Source organism: Passer montanus, unplaced genomic scaffold (assembly GCF_014805655.1).
Source record: "Passer montanus isolate IOZ18808 unplaced genomic scaffold, ASM1480565v1 scaffold97, whole genome shotgun sequence".
In the NCBI taxonomy this organism is placed as follows: domain Eukaryota; kingdom Metazoa; phylum Chordata; class Aves; order Passeriformes; family Passeridae; genus Passer; species Passer montanus.
Genome location: NW_024375145.1, coordinates 1179919 through 1198685, shown reverse-complemented (window position 1 = coordinate 1198685; position 18767 = coordinate 1179919). Strand labels below are relative to the sequence as shown.

The 18767-nt window shown below is 41.4% G+C and overlaps 1 protein-coding gene across 4 annotated transcripts in view; it reads left to right on the top strand.

Moving 5' to 3' along the window:
• Positions 1-18767, top strand: part of VCAN (versican) — a 102199-nt gene that overhangs the window by 20905 nt on the left and 62527 nt on the right. For all 4 annotated transcript variants that reach the window (XM_039696363.1, XM_039696362.1, XM_039696360.1 and 1 more), the window contains exons 4-6: positions 4554-4728; positions 5266-5393; positions 14498-14791. In XM_039696363.1, the coding sequence (XP_039552297.1) occupies positions 4554-4728; positions 5266-5393; positions 14498-14791 (597 nt within the window). The remainder of the gene's footprint in view (positions 1-4553; positions 4729-5265; positions 5394-14497; positions 14792-18767) is intronic.

Sequence of the window (18767 nt, the reverse complement as noted above, 5' to 3'; positions counted from 1 at the left end):
TGAGAGGTGAAATAGCTCGTTGTGGAAAATGAACTCATATGTTTAAGCAGCAGGAAGCTTTAAAAAAAAATATACAGCTTTAGAGATATATGTTGCCATTCCCTCTAAGGTAACAAACCTTTTGGTGGCTGCACTGAGAAACTCCTGTGCTGAGTTTAAAGTCATACTGTCACTTAAGCAACTTTGAAAAACAATTATAAAAAAGACAATTAATCCAAATTCACACAAAATACATTTCAATTAGGATTAAAACAACAAACTGAATTAACAAATTGCTTCATGTAATTGGACATTTATGACTCAGCATCAAATATGCTTTATTACAGAAATGCCAATGTTATAAAAAAGGAAGTTTTAAAATGTTTGTATATGTTAAAAAAATAACAAATAGAGTAGCCAGATGCAGAGCTTGTGACTATTATTATGGGTTCACAGTTGTGAAACAGGGTAAATATTCTATCTGCTTCTGTTGGGAGCTCTGTAAAAGTTGCCCATTTTAAAATTTTAGATCCAGAACACCAAGCAGGCCTCCTGAAATCCTGTCTTTATTTACTACTGTGCTACTAATATAGCAATCCTCATTTATACCAGCAGGTGTTCTGCCTGCAGTTTCAACCACTGCTACTAAATTCCAAATATATTAAAATCAATATTTTTATGCATACTGCATGCTAAATATAAATATATTATTTATATATATATTTCTATTATCTGTATATCTCCAGATGATACTTTTTGTGATTTTGAGGTTTAAATGCTGATGTTGGCCAACTCTGTGTGCTGGGGTGTGAGGCTGTGGGGGACAGGGTGTCCCCATCCCCACTCAAGCACTCCTTTGTCTCCCAGCACAGGATGAGGATGCCCTTTGGAAGCTGTCCCTGTTCCCTTCTTGTTCTTGAAATCTGCCCAGGAATTGTTTGGAACGGTGTTGTGGGGCCTGAGCCAAATAATGCAGTGAAATAACCTAACAATTTAACACCCTTAATGACTGAGTTTCAGGCACCTGGAAAGTTTAATGTAACGATACAAACACAGACATAATTTCCCGGGGTGTATTCTTCACTTGTCACTGTTGCCAAACAACACTTGGATCCATTTGGAGCTGAAATTACACTGTTGCTTGGAAGAAGCTGTTTGTGATGGGTTTTGTCAGTTCTGAAAGGCATTTTATGGGGATGCTGGTGGTCTGCAGGCTTCCAGTTAGTGGCTGCAGCTGGTGTGTTACTCCCTATTAAATGATGAAATATGGGGATTCCCAGCCTTTCCACTTTTTGTTTCTCTGCGAGTGGCTTTTGCTAAAAAAAAAAAAGGATGTCTGATGGCTGAGTAGTTTTCACATAATATTTTCTGTATTAATTTCTTAGTGAATCACGACAAGAAGAAAAATGGCCATAGGGAGATTTTTGATCACTGGCAAGACTTTGTCCTCATGAGAAAAAGATTTCTAAATACATTGGCAATTCTTGCATCAACAATTTGCTAAGTGACCTGTATTTCTATTTGCTTCTGAGCTAGCAGATTTTCTTTATCTTTCAACAATACTCTAACAGCAAAGACTTGTAAAATTAGTTATTGCTACAATATTACCATTTTCCCAAACTATATTACAGTATGCTGTTTCCTCATCACGAAGTACTCCAGTAAAACCATCAGAGAAAAGGGACATTTAATGGTTTTGGGTCTTGTTTTGTTATGTTTTGTTTCCATTCTCTGCATGTTTTATGGTGTTGAAATGCTTCTGAGGGTTTTAGAGTGCAATTAGGTGTTGCAAGGGATGTGCCTTTGATGCTGAACTGTGAAAGACAGTGGTAATAGGGGGAAATGATTTTGTAAGGTGGGATGGCTGTTTTCTGCCACTTCAGTGCCCTTTGTGGTTTGTTCTGGCTGTTGTCAGATTCAGTGGGAATCGTGTGTGTGTAGAAAACACAATGTGGCTTCTAGACAGATCCTGCTCTAAACAAAACCATCCTCACACCAGGCCTCCCTCTCCAAAGGCCTGACATGCTCCAGAAGCTGCTGAAATTATCAAGGTGCTTTTCAGAACCAGAAAAAACCCAAATAAAATCATGCTTTGTTTTGTTTGTGCCGTTTGCGGAGTGTGCAGGAAAATATGGCTATGGAAAATTGACCAAAATCCATATAGTGTTAAATGATATATTTGTAGTGATCTTTGATGTGTAGAAAGAGACACCAGGCCCATCACTGCTTAGAAAATCTGCTTCAAAAAACCAGATTTTTGGGGGTATTTTGTCATTACTAGTAGCAGCCACTAGAGGGGGAACATAATTTATACCGTAATATCTCAACTTTTTGTACTATATTTCATTCTGCCCATCTGTTTTCAGCATTGTGACAGCACCTAGGTGAGGAGATGGCTGCAGAAACAACCCAAAATGTGCCAGTGATGGGGTTTTTGGGTTACAGAGTGGTGATGGCTGCAGAAACAACCCAAAATGTGTCACTGATGGGGTTTTTGGGTTACAGAGTGGTGATGGTTGTGGAAATAGCCCAAAATGTGTCACTGATGGGGTTTTTGGGTTACAGACTGGTGATGGTTGTGGAAACAACCCAAAAAGTGCCAGTGATGGGGTTTTTGGGTTACAGAGTGGTGATGGTTGTGGAAACAACCCAAAATGTGTCACTGATGGAGTTTTTGGGTTACAGAGTGGTGATGGTTGTGGAAACAAACCAAAATATGCCACTAACTGGGGATTTTTGGGTTTTGGAGTGGTGATGTCTGTAGAAAGAACCCAAAATGTGCCACTGATGGGTTTTTTTTAAGTTACAGAGTGGCGGTAGCTGCAGAAACAACCCAAAATGTGCCACTGATGGGGTTTTTGGGTTTCAGAGTGGTGATGGTTGTGGAAATAGCCCAAAAAATGCCACTGACAGGGATTTTTGAGTTACAGAGTAGTGGTAGCTGCAGAAACAACCCAAAATGTGCCACTGATGGGGTTTTTGGGTTTCAGAGTGGTGATGGTTGTGGAAATAGCCCAAAATGTGTCACTGATGGGGTTTTTGGGTTATAGAGTGGTGATGGCTTCAGAAACAACGAAAAATGTGCCACTGGCAAGGGTTTTTGGGTTTCAGAGTGGTGATGATTGTGGAAACAACCCAAAAAGTGCCACTGACAGGGATTTTTTGAGTTACAGAGAGGTGGTAGCTGCAGAAACAACCCAAAATGTGTCACTGATGGGTTTTTTGGGTTACAGAGTAGTGATGGTTGTGGAAACAGCCCAAAATGTGTCACTGATGGGGTTTTTGGGTTACAGAGTGGTGATGGCTGCAGAAACAACGAAAAATGTGCCACTGGCAAGGGTTTTTGGGTTTCAGAGTGGTGATGGCTGTGGAAACAACCCAAAATGTGTCACTGATGGGGTTTTTGGGTTACAGAGTGGTGATGGTTGTGGAAACAAACCAAAATATGCCACTAACTGGGGATTTTTGGGTTTTGGAGTGGTGATGTCTGTAGAAAGAACCCAAAATGTGCCACTGATGGGTTTTTTTTGAGTTACAGAGAGGTGGTAGCTGCAGAAACAGCCCAAAATGTGTCACTGATGGGGTTTTTGGGTTACAGAGTGGTGATGGTTGTGGAAACAAACCAAAATATGCCACTAACTGGGGATTTTTGGGTTTTGGAGTGGTGATGTCTGTAGAAAGAACCCAAAATGTGCCACTGATGGGTTTTTTTTGAGTTACAGAGAGGTGGTAGCTGCAGAAACAGCCCAAAATGTGTCACTGATGGGGTTTTTGGGTTACAGACTGGTGATGGTTGTGGAAACAACCCAAAAAGTGCCAGTGATGGGGTTTTTGGGTTACAGAGTGGTGATGGCTGCAGAAACAACGAAAAATGTGCCACTGGCAAGGGTTTTTGGGTTTCAGAGTGGTGATGATTGTGGAAACAACCCAAAAAGTGCCACTGACAGGGATTTTTTGAGTTACAGAGAGGTGGTAGCTGCAGAAACAACCCAAAATGTGTCACTGATGGGGTTTTTGGGTTACAGAGTGGTGATGGTTGTGGAAACAACCCAAAATGTGTCACTGATGGAGTTTTTGGGTTACAGAGTGGTGATGGTTGTGGAAACAACCCAAAATGTGTCACTGATGGGTTTTTTGGGTTACAGAGTAGTGATGGTTGTGGAAACAGCCCAAAATGTGTCACTGATGGGGTTTTTGGGTTACAGAGTGGTGATGGCTGCAGAAACAACCCAAAATGTGTCACTGATGGGGTTTTTGGGTTACAGAGTGGTGATGGTTGTGGAAACAAACCAAAATATGCCACTAACTGGGGATTTTTGGGTTTTGGAGTGGTGATGTCTGTAGAAAGAACCCAAAATGTGCCACTGATGGGTTTTTTTTAAGTTACAGAGTGGCGGTAGCTGCAGAAACAACCCAAAATGTGCCACTGATGGGGTTTTTGGGTTTCAGAGTGGTGATGGTTGTGGAAATAGCCCAAAAAATGCCACTGACAGGGATTTTTGAGTTACAGAGTAGTGGTAGCTGCAGAAACAACCCAAAATGTGCCACTGATGGGTTTTTTTTTTGCCTTCCAGGTGTTGTGTTTCACTACCGGGCTGCCACGAGCAGGTACACCCTGAATTTCACACAGGCCCACCAGACCTGCCGGGACAACGGCGCCGTCATGGCCAGCCCAGAGCAGCTGAAAGCAGCCTACGAGGATGGCTTTGAGCAGTGTGATGCTGGATGGGTGTCTGACCAGACTGTCAGGTGAGGCTTTCAAAATGCCCCTTCGCGTTTTTACCCGAAATTTCTGTGCCTGGCCTGTGCAGACCTAAACTGTTGTTTTGACATAATTGATGCCTTGGAGAGGCTGCCGAGAGCAGAGGCTGGATAAGATTAACAGGATAAAGTGGGTATTGATTAAAGGCCTTCAAAAGGTGCAGCTCGGGCAGCCAGGAGCCTCCCAGAGGCTGCACCCAAGATGGACAATGGTCACGAGTTTTTCACACATTTATAAGTTTGGTCCATTTGCATTTCAGAGGTTAATGCTCCAATTCCAGCTTTGGGTAATGAAGTCATTTCCCCCAAGTTTGCTCCCCTCAATTCACTGTTGTTTATACTTTCAGGGCCTGAGGCTGTAGGGTGCCCTTGAGTTTCAGGGGATTGTGTTCTCTGACCCAAATGTGAAGACACTAACTAACACTCTATTTGAGTTTAGAGTTATACCCTAAAGTTGTACAGGATTTGAAAAATAGAAAAGATGAAATCCTAAGAGTCATAATGCTAAATTTTCTGCATTTCCAGGTATCCAATTAGACATCCAAGAGTTGGCTGCTTTGGAGATAAGATGGGAAAGAAAGGAGTCAGGACGTACGGGCGCCGCTTCCCTAACGAGACTTACGATGTTTACTGCTATGTGGAGCACATGGAAGGTGAGATGGGTCTGCAGAGCACTGCAAGGCTTAAAAAGTGACTTGGGAGCCTGATGTGGAAGAGCAGAGAGGGAGAAAATTCCATTTAAAATAGGTTTTGGCTGCTCTGGATCTGAAGGGAATTGCCAAGTGGAGGGAAACTACAGTTTGTGGTCTTGCAGGTCCTAATTAAAGGCCAGTGTGGAGTCTACAGAGAGGCAGTCAGGGTTCAAGCTGCCTATAATTAGTGCAGTAGATCTCACAAAAGTTGCTGTTGAAGTGTCTTATTTTTTGGAAGTTATATAAAAGTATTTTCAAAGAAATGTATTTAATGTTTTAGAAACTATCTATGCTATATATAAGTATATACAAAGATAGATGTAGGATATATGCTAACTGTATTACAGTTCATAAAATATGTAATTAAGTCTTTTTATATGTCTATGGCATAAAATTAGACAGATATTGAATTGCCATCTATGTTTAATAGCATCTTTTTAATAATGGGTCATCTCAGATTCAGAAAGAAACAGATCAGAAAAAACATTATAGTTTCTGGGCCTAGTTTAGTAAAATTATTACAGAGATACTTTGCAACCAGGACTATTTTCCACTTACTACAGTGTCACAATGCTGTCTGACAGTTTTTTATTCCATGCCAGTTCTACGGTTCCTTTCTAAATAAATCCCTGATAATTCCTAACTAAACATCCTCAGGATGGTCCTTGGCTGTTACACATTTAATTTAGTGCTCTTAAAGTCAGCAAGCAGAACAGTGAATTAGCCTTGGCCCTGAGCAAGCCTGCCTTTGTGGTGTACATATATTTTTTAAAAGCAACTGCAAAACGCAGGTGCTCATTGCTTGTTTGTAATCTGTTTTAGATAAGACATAGATTAGGTCATGCAAATTTTTCTCCTGCTGGTGACTTGCAGAGATTTTAGTTATTGAAATTAGTAAGTGTTTTATTTCTAGTAGCTGAAGTTCTGTCCTAGACAACTTGGATATTTATGCAATGCATGCAACACAGATGTTGCAAAGCCTCCAGAAAATATATATGCTTGAGAATTTGTAACTTGAACTTGAAAATTAGGTGACAGAATTTTGGTAGTGCTTTTCATTGTCTTAATTTTAGTTATGTCCCGTTTACATCTGTCAGTGAGCAGCACCTGTGGACATCTACAATTCATGACATTTGATCCTCCATCAGTACTTGATGGGATTGGATTCTAAATCGCCTCTAAATCAATGCTTTTTAATTCAGTTTGTGTCTTTCCCAGCTTAAAAAAAAGAAAGTTTAGTCAAAAACCGAATCTGTATAATTCCTGGGTGAAGAGCAATCTCTTCCTCTTTTCCCTCTTCAAGATCAGAGAAGTGTAATTAATACAGAGCAGATTGTCCTGGGTGCACGTGAGCCAGCAGTTTCTCGGGGTCAAAATTTATTACTGAACTTTCAAGAATAGAACTTAAGTCAAAACTGAAGCATTTTTCACTGAGGCTGATGGTCTCTGCTTGGAACAACCTGGAACCAGACTGGTGTATGGTTCAAAGAAGCTGCAGTGACTTTGCAGTCCTCATGGACAAAAATGCACAGCTCCTCAATTTCTCATGGACATGAATTGGTTTTTTGTTATGAAATTTAATTTTCCAAGATTTATGACCTGGTTTCCCTGTCGCGATGCATCTACACTTCTGTCCCACTGTTGTGGCCTCTCAGCTGGACTGTGGTGACATGATCTGCTTGTATATGAAAAACACCCAGATTTTAACAAATATATTAGCTAGAGCACAGTATTGTAGAGATTTTGGTTCATTATATTGCATTCATTACATTGAACAAGTTTAATGTCAGATTATTATAATCGCTAGCCAAACCCACTCCCAAACTTTTCCCTTTTTTTTTTTTGGGTGGTTTGGGTTCCTTTTGTTTGTTTTGTTTGTTTTATTTCAGTTTGGGTATTTTTGATTGGTTGGTTGGTTGTCTTGTTTGTTGGCTTTTGTGTGTGTGTGAGAGAAATTCTATTATTTTCTCAGAAGTTTTTAAATTATCAGGAGTGTGACAACAATTTCTATGACCTCCAGGAGGAGTTCATAGGTACAGGGCGTAGAAACAGGGTAGGTAGGTTCTGCTGACATGCAGAGATATTAAATCACTCTGTTTGGATGAATTAAATTACTCTGTTTTGATGATTACTCTGCACATGCTGAGGAAAACACACCTTGCCACATCCTGGTGTAGTGCAGGATAAACCATTCCTCAGTGCCTTCGCAGAAACTCGAGCCTCTGAGCCAGACTCCCTTTTCCAGGTGGGGCCAAGGAGCCAAGGTGGCTTTGTCTGTGTAACAGGAGCAGTTTCTGTTAGGACAGAGGTTAATTTCAAGTGAGGAGGTACTTGTTAGAAGATACACAGCATCTGTGAGTTTATACTTCAGAGCAACTCACCCGCAGAAGATGAAAATTTAGAATGTCAGTGGAGCTGTTGGAAAGTTGAACCAAACTAGATTGCTGTGTTGGTAGGAAACTTACAGGTTAAGAGCTAAAATTGTGCCAGATTTCTGAAGGCCCTGTTCACCAAAGGTTGATCCTGCAAGGTGTCAAGTCATAGCAAAATGAATCCATGGCACTTAGGGTGTGCTTAAACACAACTTTTTCCATGTGAATTTTAAATATCTGTGTACCCTGCCCTGCTTCAATGCCAAATCTATTAGACTTGCTTGCACTAAAGAGGTCCTTATTTGGAGGGTCTGTGTCAGTGGAATGACTATTCATGGCACAAGCCTGACTAATGATATCAAAATTTGGGCTATAATGAGGGTGTCACCATGGAAGTCATTGAACACTTATTGGTCTGCTGGCTGCTCTTGGTGTGTTACCCCAGAAGGCCATAAATGGTGGTGGGAATCCTTGCAATACATTTTAAAATAAATGTGCATTGAATTTGCAGTACTAATTTGGGTATTTGCACTGAGGATTTGTAGGAGCAGCTCCATCTCGATTTTATTCCTTTTTGGCTGTGTGGAACCAGGAAGTTAGCCAGAGACATGGATTTCTCCTTAAATCACAAACTATTAGCTTAAATTGAAACCAGTTATCTAGGCTAACTCTTGCCATTTCCTTGTTCTGAGGAAAGCCAGAGAGATTAAAGACTGCACAATTCTAATTTAAATAGTATGAGTTTTGCTGCATAGTCAGAAGAATAACTGTGGGAAGGATTGAAAATTTCTGAGCTCCTGGAGATAAAAATGAGAAACTGGAGTCAAATTAAAAAGGTACTAGGCATGGTGTTTTATTACAAACTGTTTTACATTCCTCATATTTCATCACTTATTTCAGCGTACCAAGCACAAACAGAAACATTTGGGTACTTTTAGCTGCAGGAAGAGGTTTATGAGTAAAGATTTTAAAGTGATTGAGCGGCAAAGGTTTGGGTGAGGATCCCTTAACGCGTCTCCTGTGGTGTAATCCCTTGGATGGAGGCGGGTGGTGGGTGAGGAAGAGTTTGAATTCTTCAGACAAGCAGTGTGTGGTTAATTTTGGCAGCGCTGTGGTGTCCGAGATGGAGATAGAGCCACCACCAAAGCCCATGGTGGAGTGAGTTTGTGCTGAGCCAAAGCACAAACCACCCCATCATGATTTTCTCCTGGCCAGAACCCATCATAGCCTTTGTATGCCTGACAAGCCCCCCTCATGTGCAGATGGGGCCCTCGTGCTAGCAGAGTTATTTCTGGGGTGTCTGTGGGGAAGATTGTACAGCCCTCCTTCCATGCACCACCTCCCCCCCACAGGGAGCGCAGGGAAGAAGGATAAAAACCAAAACCAGATGTTCTTGGAATACTTTCCACCTACTCTCATGCGGTTTTGCTGTTGTCATGGAAATTTCTGTGAGAATGATAGTCATAATTGGAGGAGTCTTAGTCTGAAATGTGGCCTCAGGTGAGAAGTTTCTTCTGTGTTTTGGGCAGCTAAATATCTTCTCTGGGGTCTATTCTGATTATGGAGGAAGTAGATTAGGTTTCAAAACTGGGACATAGAGAAAATAATGTTTTTTCTCTAGTTTAGGGCCTGTGGTAGAATTATGAGCCTTTCCATTACACTGGACTCTTATCCAGCCTTGGATTGTGTGACATCATGCAGGGTTAGGTTCTCAAGAGGATTCCTGTTCAGCCAAGGGGTCTGCACAGAATAGACTCAAGACATTCAGGAAAGTTTAGTTAAATCATTGCTGCTGTGCATCAAAAGGAATCAACCAACTTGTTCTCACGTGCAAGAGAAAATGACTTCTTCATCTTGTCCAGCCTTCTGCTTTAAAGTTGAACCAAGCTGCTTAGATGTTTGTGGTTTTCCAGCCCTGCAGAGTGGTTTTGGTAATTAGTGACTTTGTTAAGGACTCCTCTTTATTACCCTGGTGTGTCAGAGAACCAGCCCTGAGCAGCAGAGAAAGAGAGGAGAGGGATGAGGATGTTCTTGGTCCTGAAGGCACAAGGGTAAATGTTTTAGTCCTCAAATTGGTCATGGTACTCCTGCTTCTTTGCACACTTGACCGTGTCCTAGGAATGAAGTTTTGAACAGATCCCACATTTTTGAGGAAAAGAAAGTTGTGATGGCAGTGCCACATGGCTGCCTGGCTTTGACCTGCTGGCTGTGTCCAGGTGAGGGGCAGTAACCACAGGTTACAGGTGCAGGTGAGAAAATGCCCTCAGAATGCTCTTTATAGCGTCAGAAAAAATGGCATTTTGCCACTCTTAGCCAGCTTTTGTCTCTGACCCAGGGTTTTGCCTCTACCCAGCTGTAGTCACAGAATCCAGGAGATCTAACACTCCCAAAGGACACCTCTACTTGATGAACTTGATTGGTTCTAACTCTCAGAAACAAATGAATAAATGAATAGGTCTGGAGTTCACCACAGGCCCATTATGCTAAAAGAAAAAGGAAAAAAAAAAAGAAAAAGTGAGCTCCCAAATTCTTAGTGGGAGATAGCGTTTCTTCTCAAACAAAACTGTTAAAGAGGAGCTAAAATGAAAAGGCATTGGAAAGTTTTTTACTCGGCTGTATTTTTGTTTTCCAGAGGATTTTTTGGAGGATATTTTTTTTTTAATTGTGAGAGTTAAGCATTTCCTTCTATGGGAATGATTAACTTTTCATACAGTTAATATCCCTCTGCATTTTCTAACGCCTGGCTTTGGATGACTGTGAAGGTTGTAGAATCTGAGCACCTGACCACAAGGTAAAGCTTGTGAGCACCAAATTCTGGATGGGACAGTAATGATTACAGAATCATAGAATCATTAAGGCTGGGTAAGAAGAATTTTGAGATCATTAAGTCCAAACATCAACCCAGCACTGCTACCTTAGTCAACACAGGTTGTGTGTTGACCCCTGGCTTTGGTTCTAGCCTGCACTTCTTCCCACCTTGCTTTTAAGTTGTGTGATTCATGACATTCACATCCACCAGTGTGCCCAGCTCACCCAGACATCTCCTGAGGGGGGGAGCAAGTGAATCAAAGCAATGAAACTTGCTATAAAACCAGCTGATAAGATTTAAAACACTGATTCTTGTGGAACTTAAAGTTTTTCCTCAGGGATTGCAGGTGAGCCGGCTTTTGTCTTCAAGAGAAAAATCTGACTTTTTCATCTGCCCTGATATTTTGTAAAGAGATGGAAAAAGCCTGACTTTCATCAGGTATCTCTTTTGACCAAGCAAAACAAACACATGTAAGGGGAAAATCCTGGGGATTCTTGGAGTGCAGTGACCGCTGAGGCTGCTCCATCAGCCCGAGGCTTGGTTTGGAACAGGAGCCAGCAATAACACACATTACATTATTGTCTGCAGCCTAAACACTGTCACGTTCTCCACCCCACCCCCTGGTACTGCAGAACCAGTTTTTCTTCATCTGCTGGCCTAAGCCCTGGGCTTTGCCTGCACAGTATTGCTGAGTTACTCAGAGTGTGCTCCAGCTATAAAAACAGTGCATATGTGGCTGTTTAACACACACAGAATTGAATTTGCCCTGCCTGGTGTTGGTGGCTATGTCATTTGTTTGTCAAGCAGATGAGTTTTCCCTCTTAATTTCCTTGTTTCCAGGGTTTTGGCTGGGAAATTGAGGTGCTTCCAGTCATCTTAATAAAAACACTGTAAGAGTGTGGTGGGATCTGTCCTCCTGTAAAATATGGAAGCTGTTGTGCTTTCAAAAACAGGAGTTAATTGTAGAGACTGCATGGATTAAATACATTTAATTAACTTCAGAATTACTTTTCTGGCTTTTTAGAAGAAGATTCTGTGCAAGGCTTGAGTCCTTTTTTCTTTGATACTTTGAAGGAGTCAGGATGTTTCAGCCACATGGTAGAAGTGAAGGAGATCAAGAAACCCCACAAAAACCCCCATATTTTAACTTTTTTTTGTAAGGCAGTTTGAGAAGCTTGCAGAAGCAGAACAGACTTTCAAGTGTTTCTGGATGCACATATCAAGCAAGATCTTTATTAAACTCTTTCTTTGTTTTTCACATTTCATCTCAAAAATTATTAAGTGCATTAGGTGCACATTTAATCACAGAGAATTTTAATCTATTTTCGAACTGGAGAGACAAATTGAGGAGTCATAGCTCCAAATTTACTGCTATTTGCAATATGACTTTTGCCCATTACTCGATTTTTTAAAAATAACTATTGTGGAATCATAGAAAAATGCTCTCTAACTAGAGCAATTACAAGATGACGTGTTTTAACATCTCTGCCCTTTATCTTATCTCTAGCATTCTTGCAATAAATGCACATTTACTTGGTATATGAGGGAATTTTGCTGATTGCCCTCCTGCCTTTTTGCCTTCTTTGTGAGGTTATTGTCACAAATTCTTGAATATACCAATTAGGTGTCAAATACTTTGGATTTCACTTATTGAATTGTTTTGGTTAAAATGGGGTTTTCCTTAAATATGCGCTGGTTTTCTTTAATTTATTTTTTTTTAAATTGTGTTGGTTTGGTTTGGTTTTCTTTTGTAAAACAATCCTTGACAAAGATGGTGTTTTTTTGACAGCAGCTGATTTTAACAGATGAACAAAATAAGCCCATGTGGAGTTAGTAGAATATATTCAGTGCAGAGAAAGGTATGACACTCATCTTTTAAGTGTGCAGGATTATCACTGTTGCAGACACAGGCACACTCCAAGGCAGATTTGAGGCAGACTTCTGCCTAGAAAGTGCAGCTTGGGTAAGTCAGTTCTCTGCAAAGTGACCTCTCTTAAAGAAGAACCCTGCATGCTGAAATCTTACACCAAGACTTAACCCCTCACTAAGTTTCTCTGTCTTAACTTGAGTGCAGATGACAGCTCAGAGGAATACATAGCACTAACTTTTAATGATGTGGTGTACAAGCTCCATTTGGAGTTAGTGATCTAAATCACCTGATGGAAAAATTGCATTTCTAGTAATCTTGCACTGTTTACCCATTTTCATTCTATAGTTTATCTCATAACAAGTGTTGTGGGGTTGTCTGCAATTATTTTTTTTTTAACAGAAGTCACGCAAATTCATTGTTCCTCTTCACTTTTCTCACTCATCTAAATGGAATGATATCTGCTGTATAATTGCAATTAAATTGCATTTTAACTACAAATTTTCATATACATCATAGCTGCTGTGAGAGGATCAGTGAACAGCTCTCAGAGCAGAGAGGGCTGCTCTGGAGAGGCCTTTCTTTGTTCCCCTAATTCATGGTACTGCTTTTGGGACAGGACTGTGGGATAACTGCACCCATCACTGTGCAGGACATGGCAGCAGAACTGCCAGGCAGATACAGAAGGATGTAACAGAAAAAATGCTCATTTTCTGTATGGTCTGAGGAGCTGAATGAGCCATTCTGAGGACGAATGGCTTTTTGCTTCCCTTATCTGTCCCTCTACCTCCAAGGAGCTGCACACAATGTGCACAAAGCAAGTTACACTATGGGATTGGTGCTACAGCTGTAATAACAAATCAGAGCCTCTACCTAGGAGGAAAGAGAAGGCTGGCACCTTGCCTCCTTTCACACTTGCATTCCTTTCAGGCCCCAAACAAGCATAATATTGATGTGAATGAAACTGCTCGGGGTGATGTAGTTTCTGTCTGCATTTTTCTCTGCTCCCTTCAGACCTGTGCAAGGGTAAGACAGATTGGCTGGCGTGGAAAAGCAGTGCTTTCGTGCAACAGGGCTGTTGTGTCCTGGCCTGCTGTGGCTGAGGGAGGCATTGCTGTCTTGCAACAAATATTTTGATTTTGCCCTGCCGGTTTGTACACCAGCATCTCATTTTAGGTCTGGCTGGTTTCATCTGAAGTGTAAGCAAAAACTGGAAAAGGGTCAGTTTATTGCTTCATTCCCAGGACATGAACATGAGAGGCTTGACTTTTCTTTAGAGTGTTTGTGTGAATGTGGCAACCAAGACAACTGCACAATGGTGGTTTACCTTGGAAGCACAATATTAGATGTGCTATTTGCTTTGTTTTAGTGTCCAACTGGATGGCTGTTGCTTACAAACTGTTATTCCTTGGAAGCTGAACTATGCTATTAACATTGTAGACTAATTCAGCTTCTCCACACAAAGAGGGCTTTGTGCATGCAACATGTCTTGTGCATTTCCTCACCTTTGTTTCCAAATGGGACAAGAGGAAGACTGATGGAAATCCAACATTAGAGGCTGCTCTAGAGCAGCCAGTGAAGAATATTTCCTGTTTTTTGATTGTTTGAAGTGAGGTTCCAGCAATGCCTAAAAGTACCAGGTAGGAGGCTTGCAGAGATAGAATATTTGCTTTATGGAAAAAGTAAATTGTGATGGACTGGATTTAATTAACTCACTTGACCTGCACATTCTACTCTAACGGGGTCACAGTGGAGCCTCAGGGAAGGGACTCACTGTCCAGCCACAGTGTACTTCATGGCATAAAATTTGCTTATAAATGCTCATGCTTTGTGGCAGTTTAACTTTCAAATTCGGGCCTGGAACATTTGGTTCACAGATATCTGATTATTTTTCTCTTTAAGAAAAAACACTCATGTTTTGGGAAGAAATCCCCAGCCTTGCAGGACTCTGGAACTGACTGATGGTGGAACATGCTACTCAGCCTTTGCTCCTTTTTCTTTTCGTTTCCTCCTGCAGACGAAGTCGTCCACGTCTCATCCCCCCAGAAGTTCACCTTCGAGGAAGCCAGGGAGCTGTGTGAGGAGCGAGGCGGTGTCCTGGCTTCCGTGGGGAACCTCTACGTGGCCTGGAGGAACGGCTTTGACCAGTGTGACTATGGGTGGCTGGCGGACGGCAGCGTCCGCTACCCGGCCTCCGTGGCGCGGCCCCAGTGCGGTGGGGGTTTGCTTGGGGTGAGGACCCTGTATCGCTATGAGAACCAGACAGGCTTCCCTTACCCCGATAGCAAGTTTGATGCCTACTGCTATGAACGTAAGCATTTGTTGTTTTTCTTTTCTGGGGTGGTGGTTTGCAGCATGCTTGCCGCGAGGAGCGGGTCCTTTATCGCGCGCTTTGTGTCGGTTCTTGCGGCGCACGCGGGTTTTCAGAAACTAAAACATTGTTGTCTTAAAGTAACATTGCCAGTGTCTTAAAGTAACATTGGCAGGTGAAGACAGGCAGAGTTTCAAGGTAAGATTTCAGCCTGAGCAGTGTTTTGACTGTGAGTCTGTGGGTGCTCTGTGTTTTGGTGCCTGAGCACACCTTGGTATCTTTGTGTCTTGTCAATGGACAGACATTCAAAGTTCACCTGGGCATGTCACCTCCTCCAGGTGACTCTGCCTTGGCAGGGGGCTGGACTAGATGTTCTCCAGAGGTCCTTTCCAACTACATTTATTCTGTGGTTCTGTGATAAATGTCCTAAAGTTCAACAGTGGATATTCTCTGTCTGATGATTGGCAGCAAGAGAAGCTGTTCACGGTCCTTTCCAACTACATTTATTCTGTGGTTCTGTGATAAATGTCCTAAATGTCAACAGTGGATATTCTGTGTCTGATGATGGCAACAAGAGAAGCTGTTCACAGGCTGTGAACAAGGCTGGCCACTTTCAGGTCTCTCAGGTGCCAGTAATTTGGGGGCTATCTCTGGATCCTAGGCACGTTGTCCCATCACTTTCTTTCTCTTTCTTACTCAGTGTTTCATGGGCCAGTGGGTGGTCTAAATTGCCTTTCTTACTGCTGCTTGTTTCCCTCCTGGTATTTTCACAGGCACTTCAAGCGCTTGCCACATTCACATGGTAGACTTCACCAATCTAAACCAGATGTCCTCCACACCTGTCAGCCTTCTTTTGGGGTCAAATATTGCCCTGTAAGCTCATCTATCTTCAGTGCCAGCCACTTGGCTGCATTATGGTGCAACCTCTCCTTGAATAGGTTCCTGGTCCACCAAAAGGTTCTCCAGCTTCCCAGCTGAATATCCTGCTTCCCTGAGACTTGCAGCCTCAGCACAAGGGGGTTGGACAGCTCAGCTGTTTCCCTGTAGGCCTCTCTGTCCAAGGAAGTTCCTTGTTGAAAATAGCATGACTGACATTAACGTTGTGTTGAGTTAAAAGTTCAGAACTTGGTCATTAACTATGAATATTTAGGTTTTTTGGACTCAGTCCAGTGACTGTAACTCAGAACTACTTGAAATGTGCAGTTTGTACTGTCCCCATTTTTGTGGATAATGAACTTACTGCAGCTGCAGCTCAGGCACTGAAGACCCATTTATGAGCAAATCTTACTCTTTGAGAACAAATCCCGACATCTGCTGCAACATTATGGTCTGGCTGTTCTCAGACACTGTTGGTTTGTTGTTTTAATTTTCCTTTATAGTTTGTGGGTATGATGTTCCAAAACTTTGCATGTGGAAATAGTCCTAATGGAACTGGTTACAGGAAAAAGGACTTAAGTTCAGGAGTCTGTGCTCTAATCTGCAGAGCAGCATTTTGTCATATCACTCCTTCTGTTCCTACTCCAAATTGTTTATGATTGTTTAAAGTGTTGTGGATAAAAAAGACTTTAATGAGGGTGTATTTCATAAGTCCCTCTAAAAGACTGGGGTAAGAACTGAACATTTTGCCTGTAATCTAGTCTTTAGCTAGGACAAATTCCAACCTGCTGTTTGTTTTTGTGAATTTTGCCGCTTTCAAGCAAGATGTGCCTTTACAATGTTCTTTCCAGAAGTTTTAGTTAGCACAGTTTGTGGTAACATACCATTTGTTCTAAAAGTGACCTTGGTAGATATTGGGTTGTTGCCTTTTATATAAAAAGTTTTCCTGAGAAGTCTTGCCCTTGGTATATAAAGAATAAATATTTCATCACTTTGCAACCCAAGAATAGGCATTTCAGGACTATCAAAGTTTTTACAAGAGAAAATAAGACTAAACAGAACCAAAACAATTTGGTAGAGACTGAATGGCTCTCCAGCACTTTTAATTACAAACAACAGAATATCAGAATTAATTAAACACTGCTGGCTGGAGGACTCAGGTTTTGCCAGATGCATCTGCCTTTGTGTAGGGAAATGCAGGGGTGTCATGCTCTACCCTCCTTCAGGGTGCCACAAATTTCAGAAGTTACTGAAAGCTCTCTCTCCCTCTCAGAAGGTGCTTGGGATCTCACAGGAACCAGCTGTGACTCCTCACTGCTTTTGCTAAAAGATTTATGCAAGTGGTGAGTAATGAGACTCCCTGACCAGCATCTTGGTCCTCCACATCTCAAGCAGCTGCCTGGTGCAGTGGCTTTGGAGTGAGTCACTCTCTCCCACTGGGGCTTTGGAGCCAGTCCCTTCTTTGGGGCAGAAAAAGGGAGAGGATTAAAAAAAAAAATGCTCTGCATGAGAGCAGAAGGCTTGAATTTAAGCCTTTTGTTTCAATCTGTCCTTTGTCTGGAAGTTTCTTCCGACATTTCCCATTATCTCAGTTTCAGAGTTTCAGTCCACCACAAAATCTGTTGTCCCCCAGCTCTGCCTGTGCTGGGGTTGGCATTGAGCTCTCACACAGTGAATCCCACAGTGCCTGACAACAAAACCTTCCTGCCCAGGACCTGGGCTCTCAGTGTAATACAGCTCTCACTGTGTGTCTCCCTCCTCACCTGGACATGCAGCCACACCACAGCACCTCTGTGCTTATTCAAGCTTTTCCAGTCTTCACAAACTGTGCATTTGAGAAAGGAGAGATCTCCTCCTTCCTCCTGCTCAGTCTCCTCATTCCTGTTTCGTGATTATGAGTCTCTCTGCTGGAAAGTCTCAAAATGTTAATTTTAATTTGTGGTTTTAAGAAACCTCAATCCGTATTTCGGGCATTTTGCTTGCTTTTAAAGAGGAATCATATTTATTGAAATACATGAAAAGCACAGGGAGTAAATTCAATTTAAAAATTATATTCACTAGTTTCAGTAGAGCAGCCAACCTGGACAGCTTTTAAAGTACAGTTAAGTTCAGGATTTTAACTTCATCAATGTTATGGGTACAAAATTACATTGTATGAAGTGTCTGACTTTATGAAAATAAGAGTGGCCCAGACTAATAATACATGATTTAAAATCTAAAAGCCTTGTTAAAAACCCTGAAACTTTCTCCCCTTTGATCACAAGTGCTTTTCACTCTTCAAAAACCACATGGGTCTAAGTTTCTGAAACATTATCTGTGTGTTTCATTTCATACCTCCAAGGCTTTTGCCAGACCTTTTCGTTCTTCTTTTTTTTTTCTTTTTTTTTTTTGCCTCTGAGAGATACCTAATCATGTATCTGATGGGCCTGAAAAGGTTTCAGGTTAGACACATGATTAAGTACTTGCAGCTCCTTGGAGGCCATCATCAGAGGGAAAGTTTTTCAACTGTTAACATATAGGACTTACATTAACATGTTTAAATAAAAAAAAAAAAGAACAGCTGTTGCTGAACACTTATGCTAATTTGTAAGAGATGAAAACATTTCATCATTAAGAAAATTATAAGTATCATTTCAATAATTTAAAATATATCTTTTTAATAGATGTATATGTAATGATTAATTCTTTCAGAGAGCTATAGGGGATTTACTTAATCCTGTACTTCAGCCTCTCAGTCTCTCCAGGCCTAATTCACTGGATTTTGTAGAAATATTGTCACAGACTTCAGCTGATTTTGGATGGGCCTTTTTATACCACAGCACCTGTAGAACAAATTGCACTCCAAAAATGCATTAATCAAAATGCATTCAGGTTTTTAGCTCTCATACCTGCAACAAAGCTGAACTTGATGAGCTCTGTACATAGAGGTAGTTGGATTTTTTGAAACATAAATCCCCTTTTTGCTGAGAAACATTGATTTATTAAAACTGAATTCTTTCATAGACCTGTATTGGTTTTGGCGAATCTTTCAGCAAAACATTTTTTACTTTGACTCAAAACATGTGTTGACTGTTTCACTCTGGATTTGCCCATTCTCTTT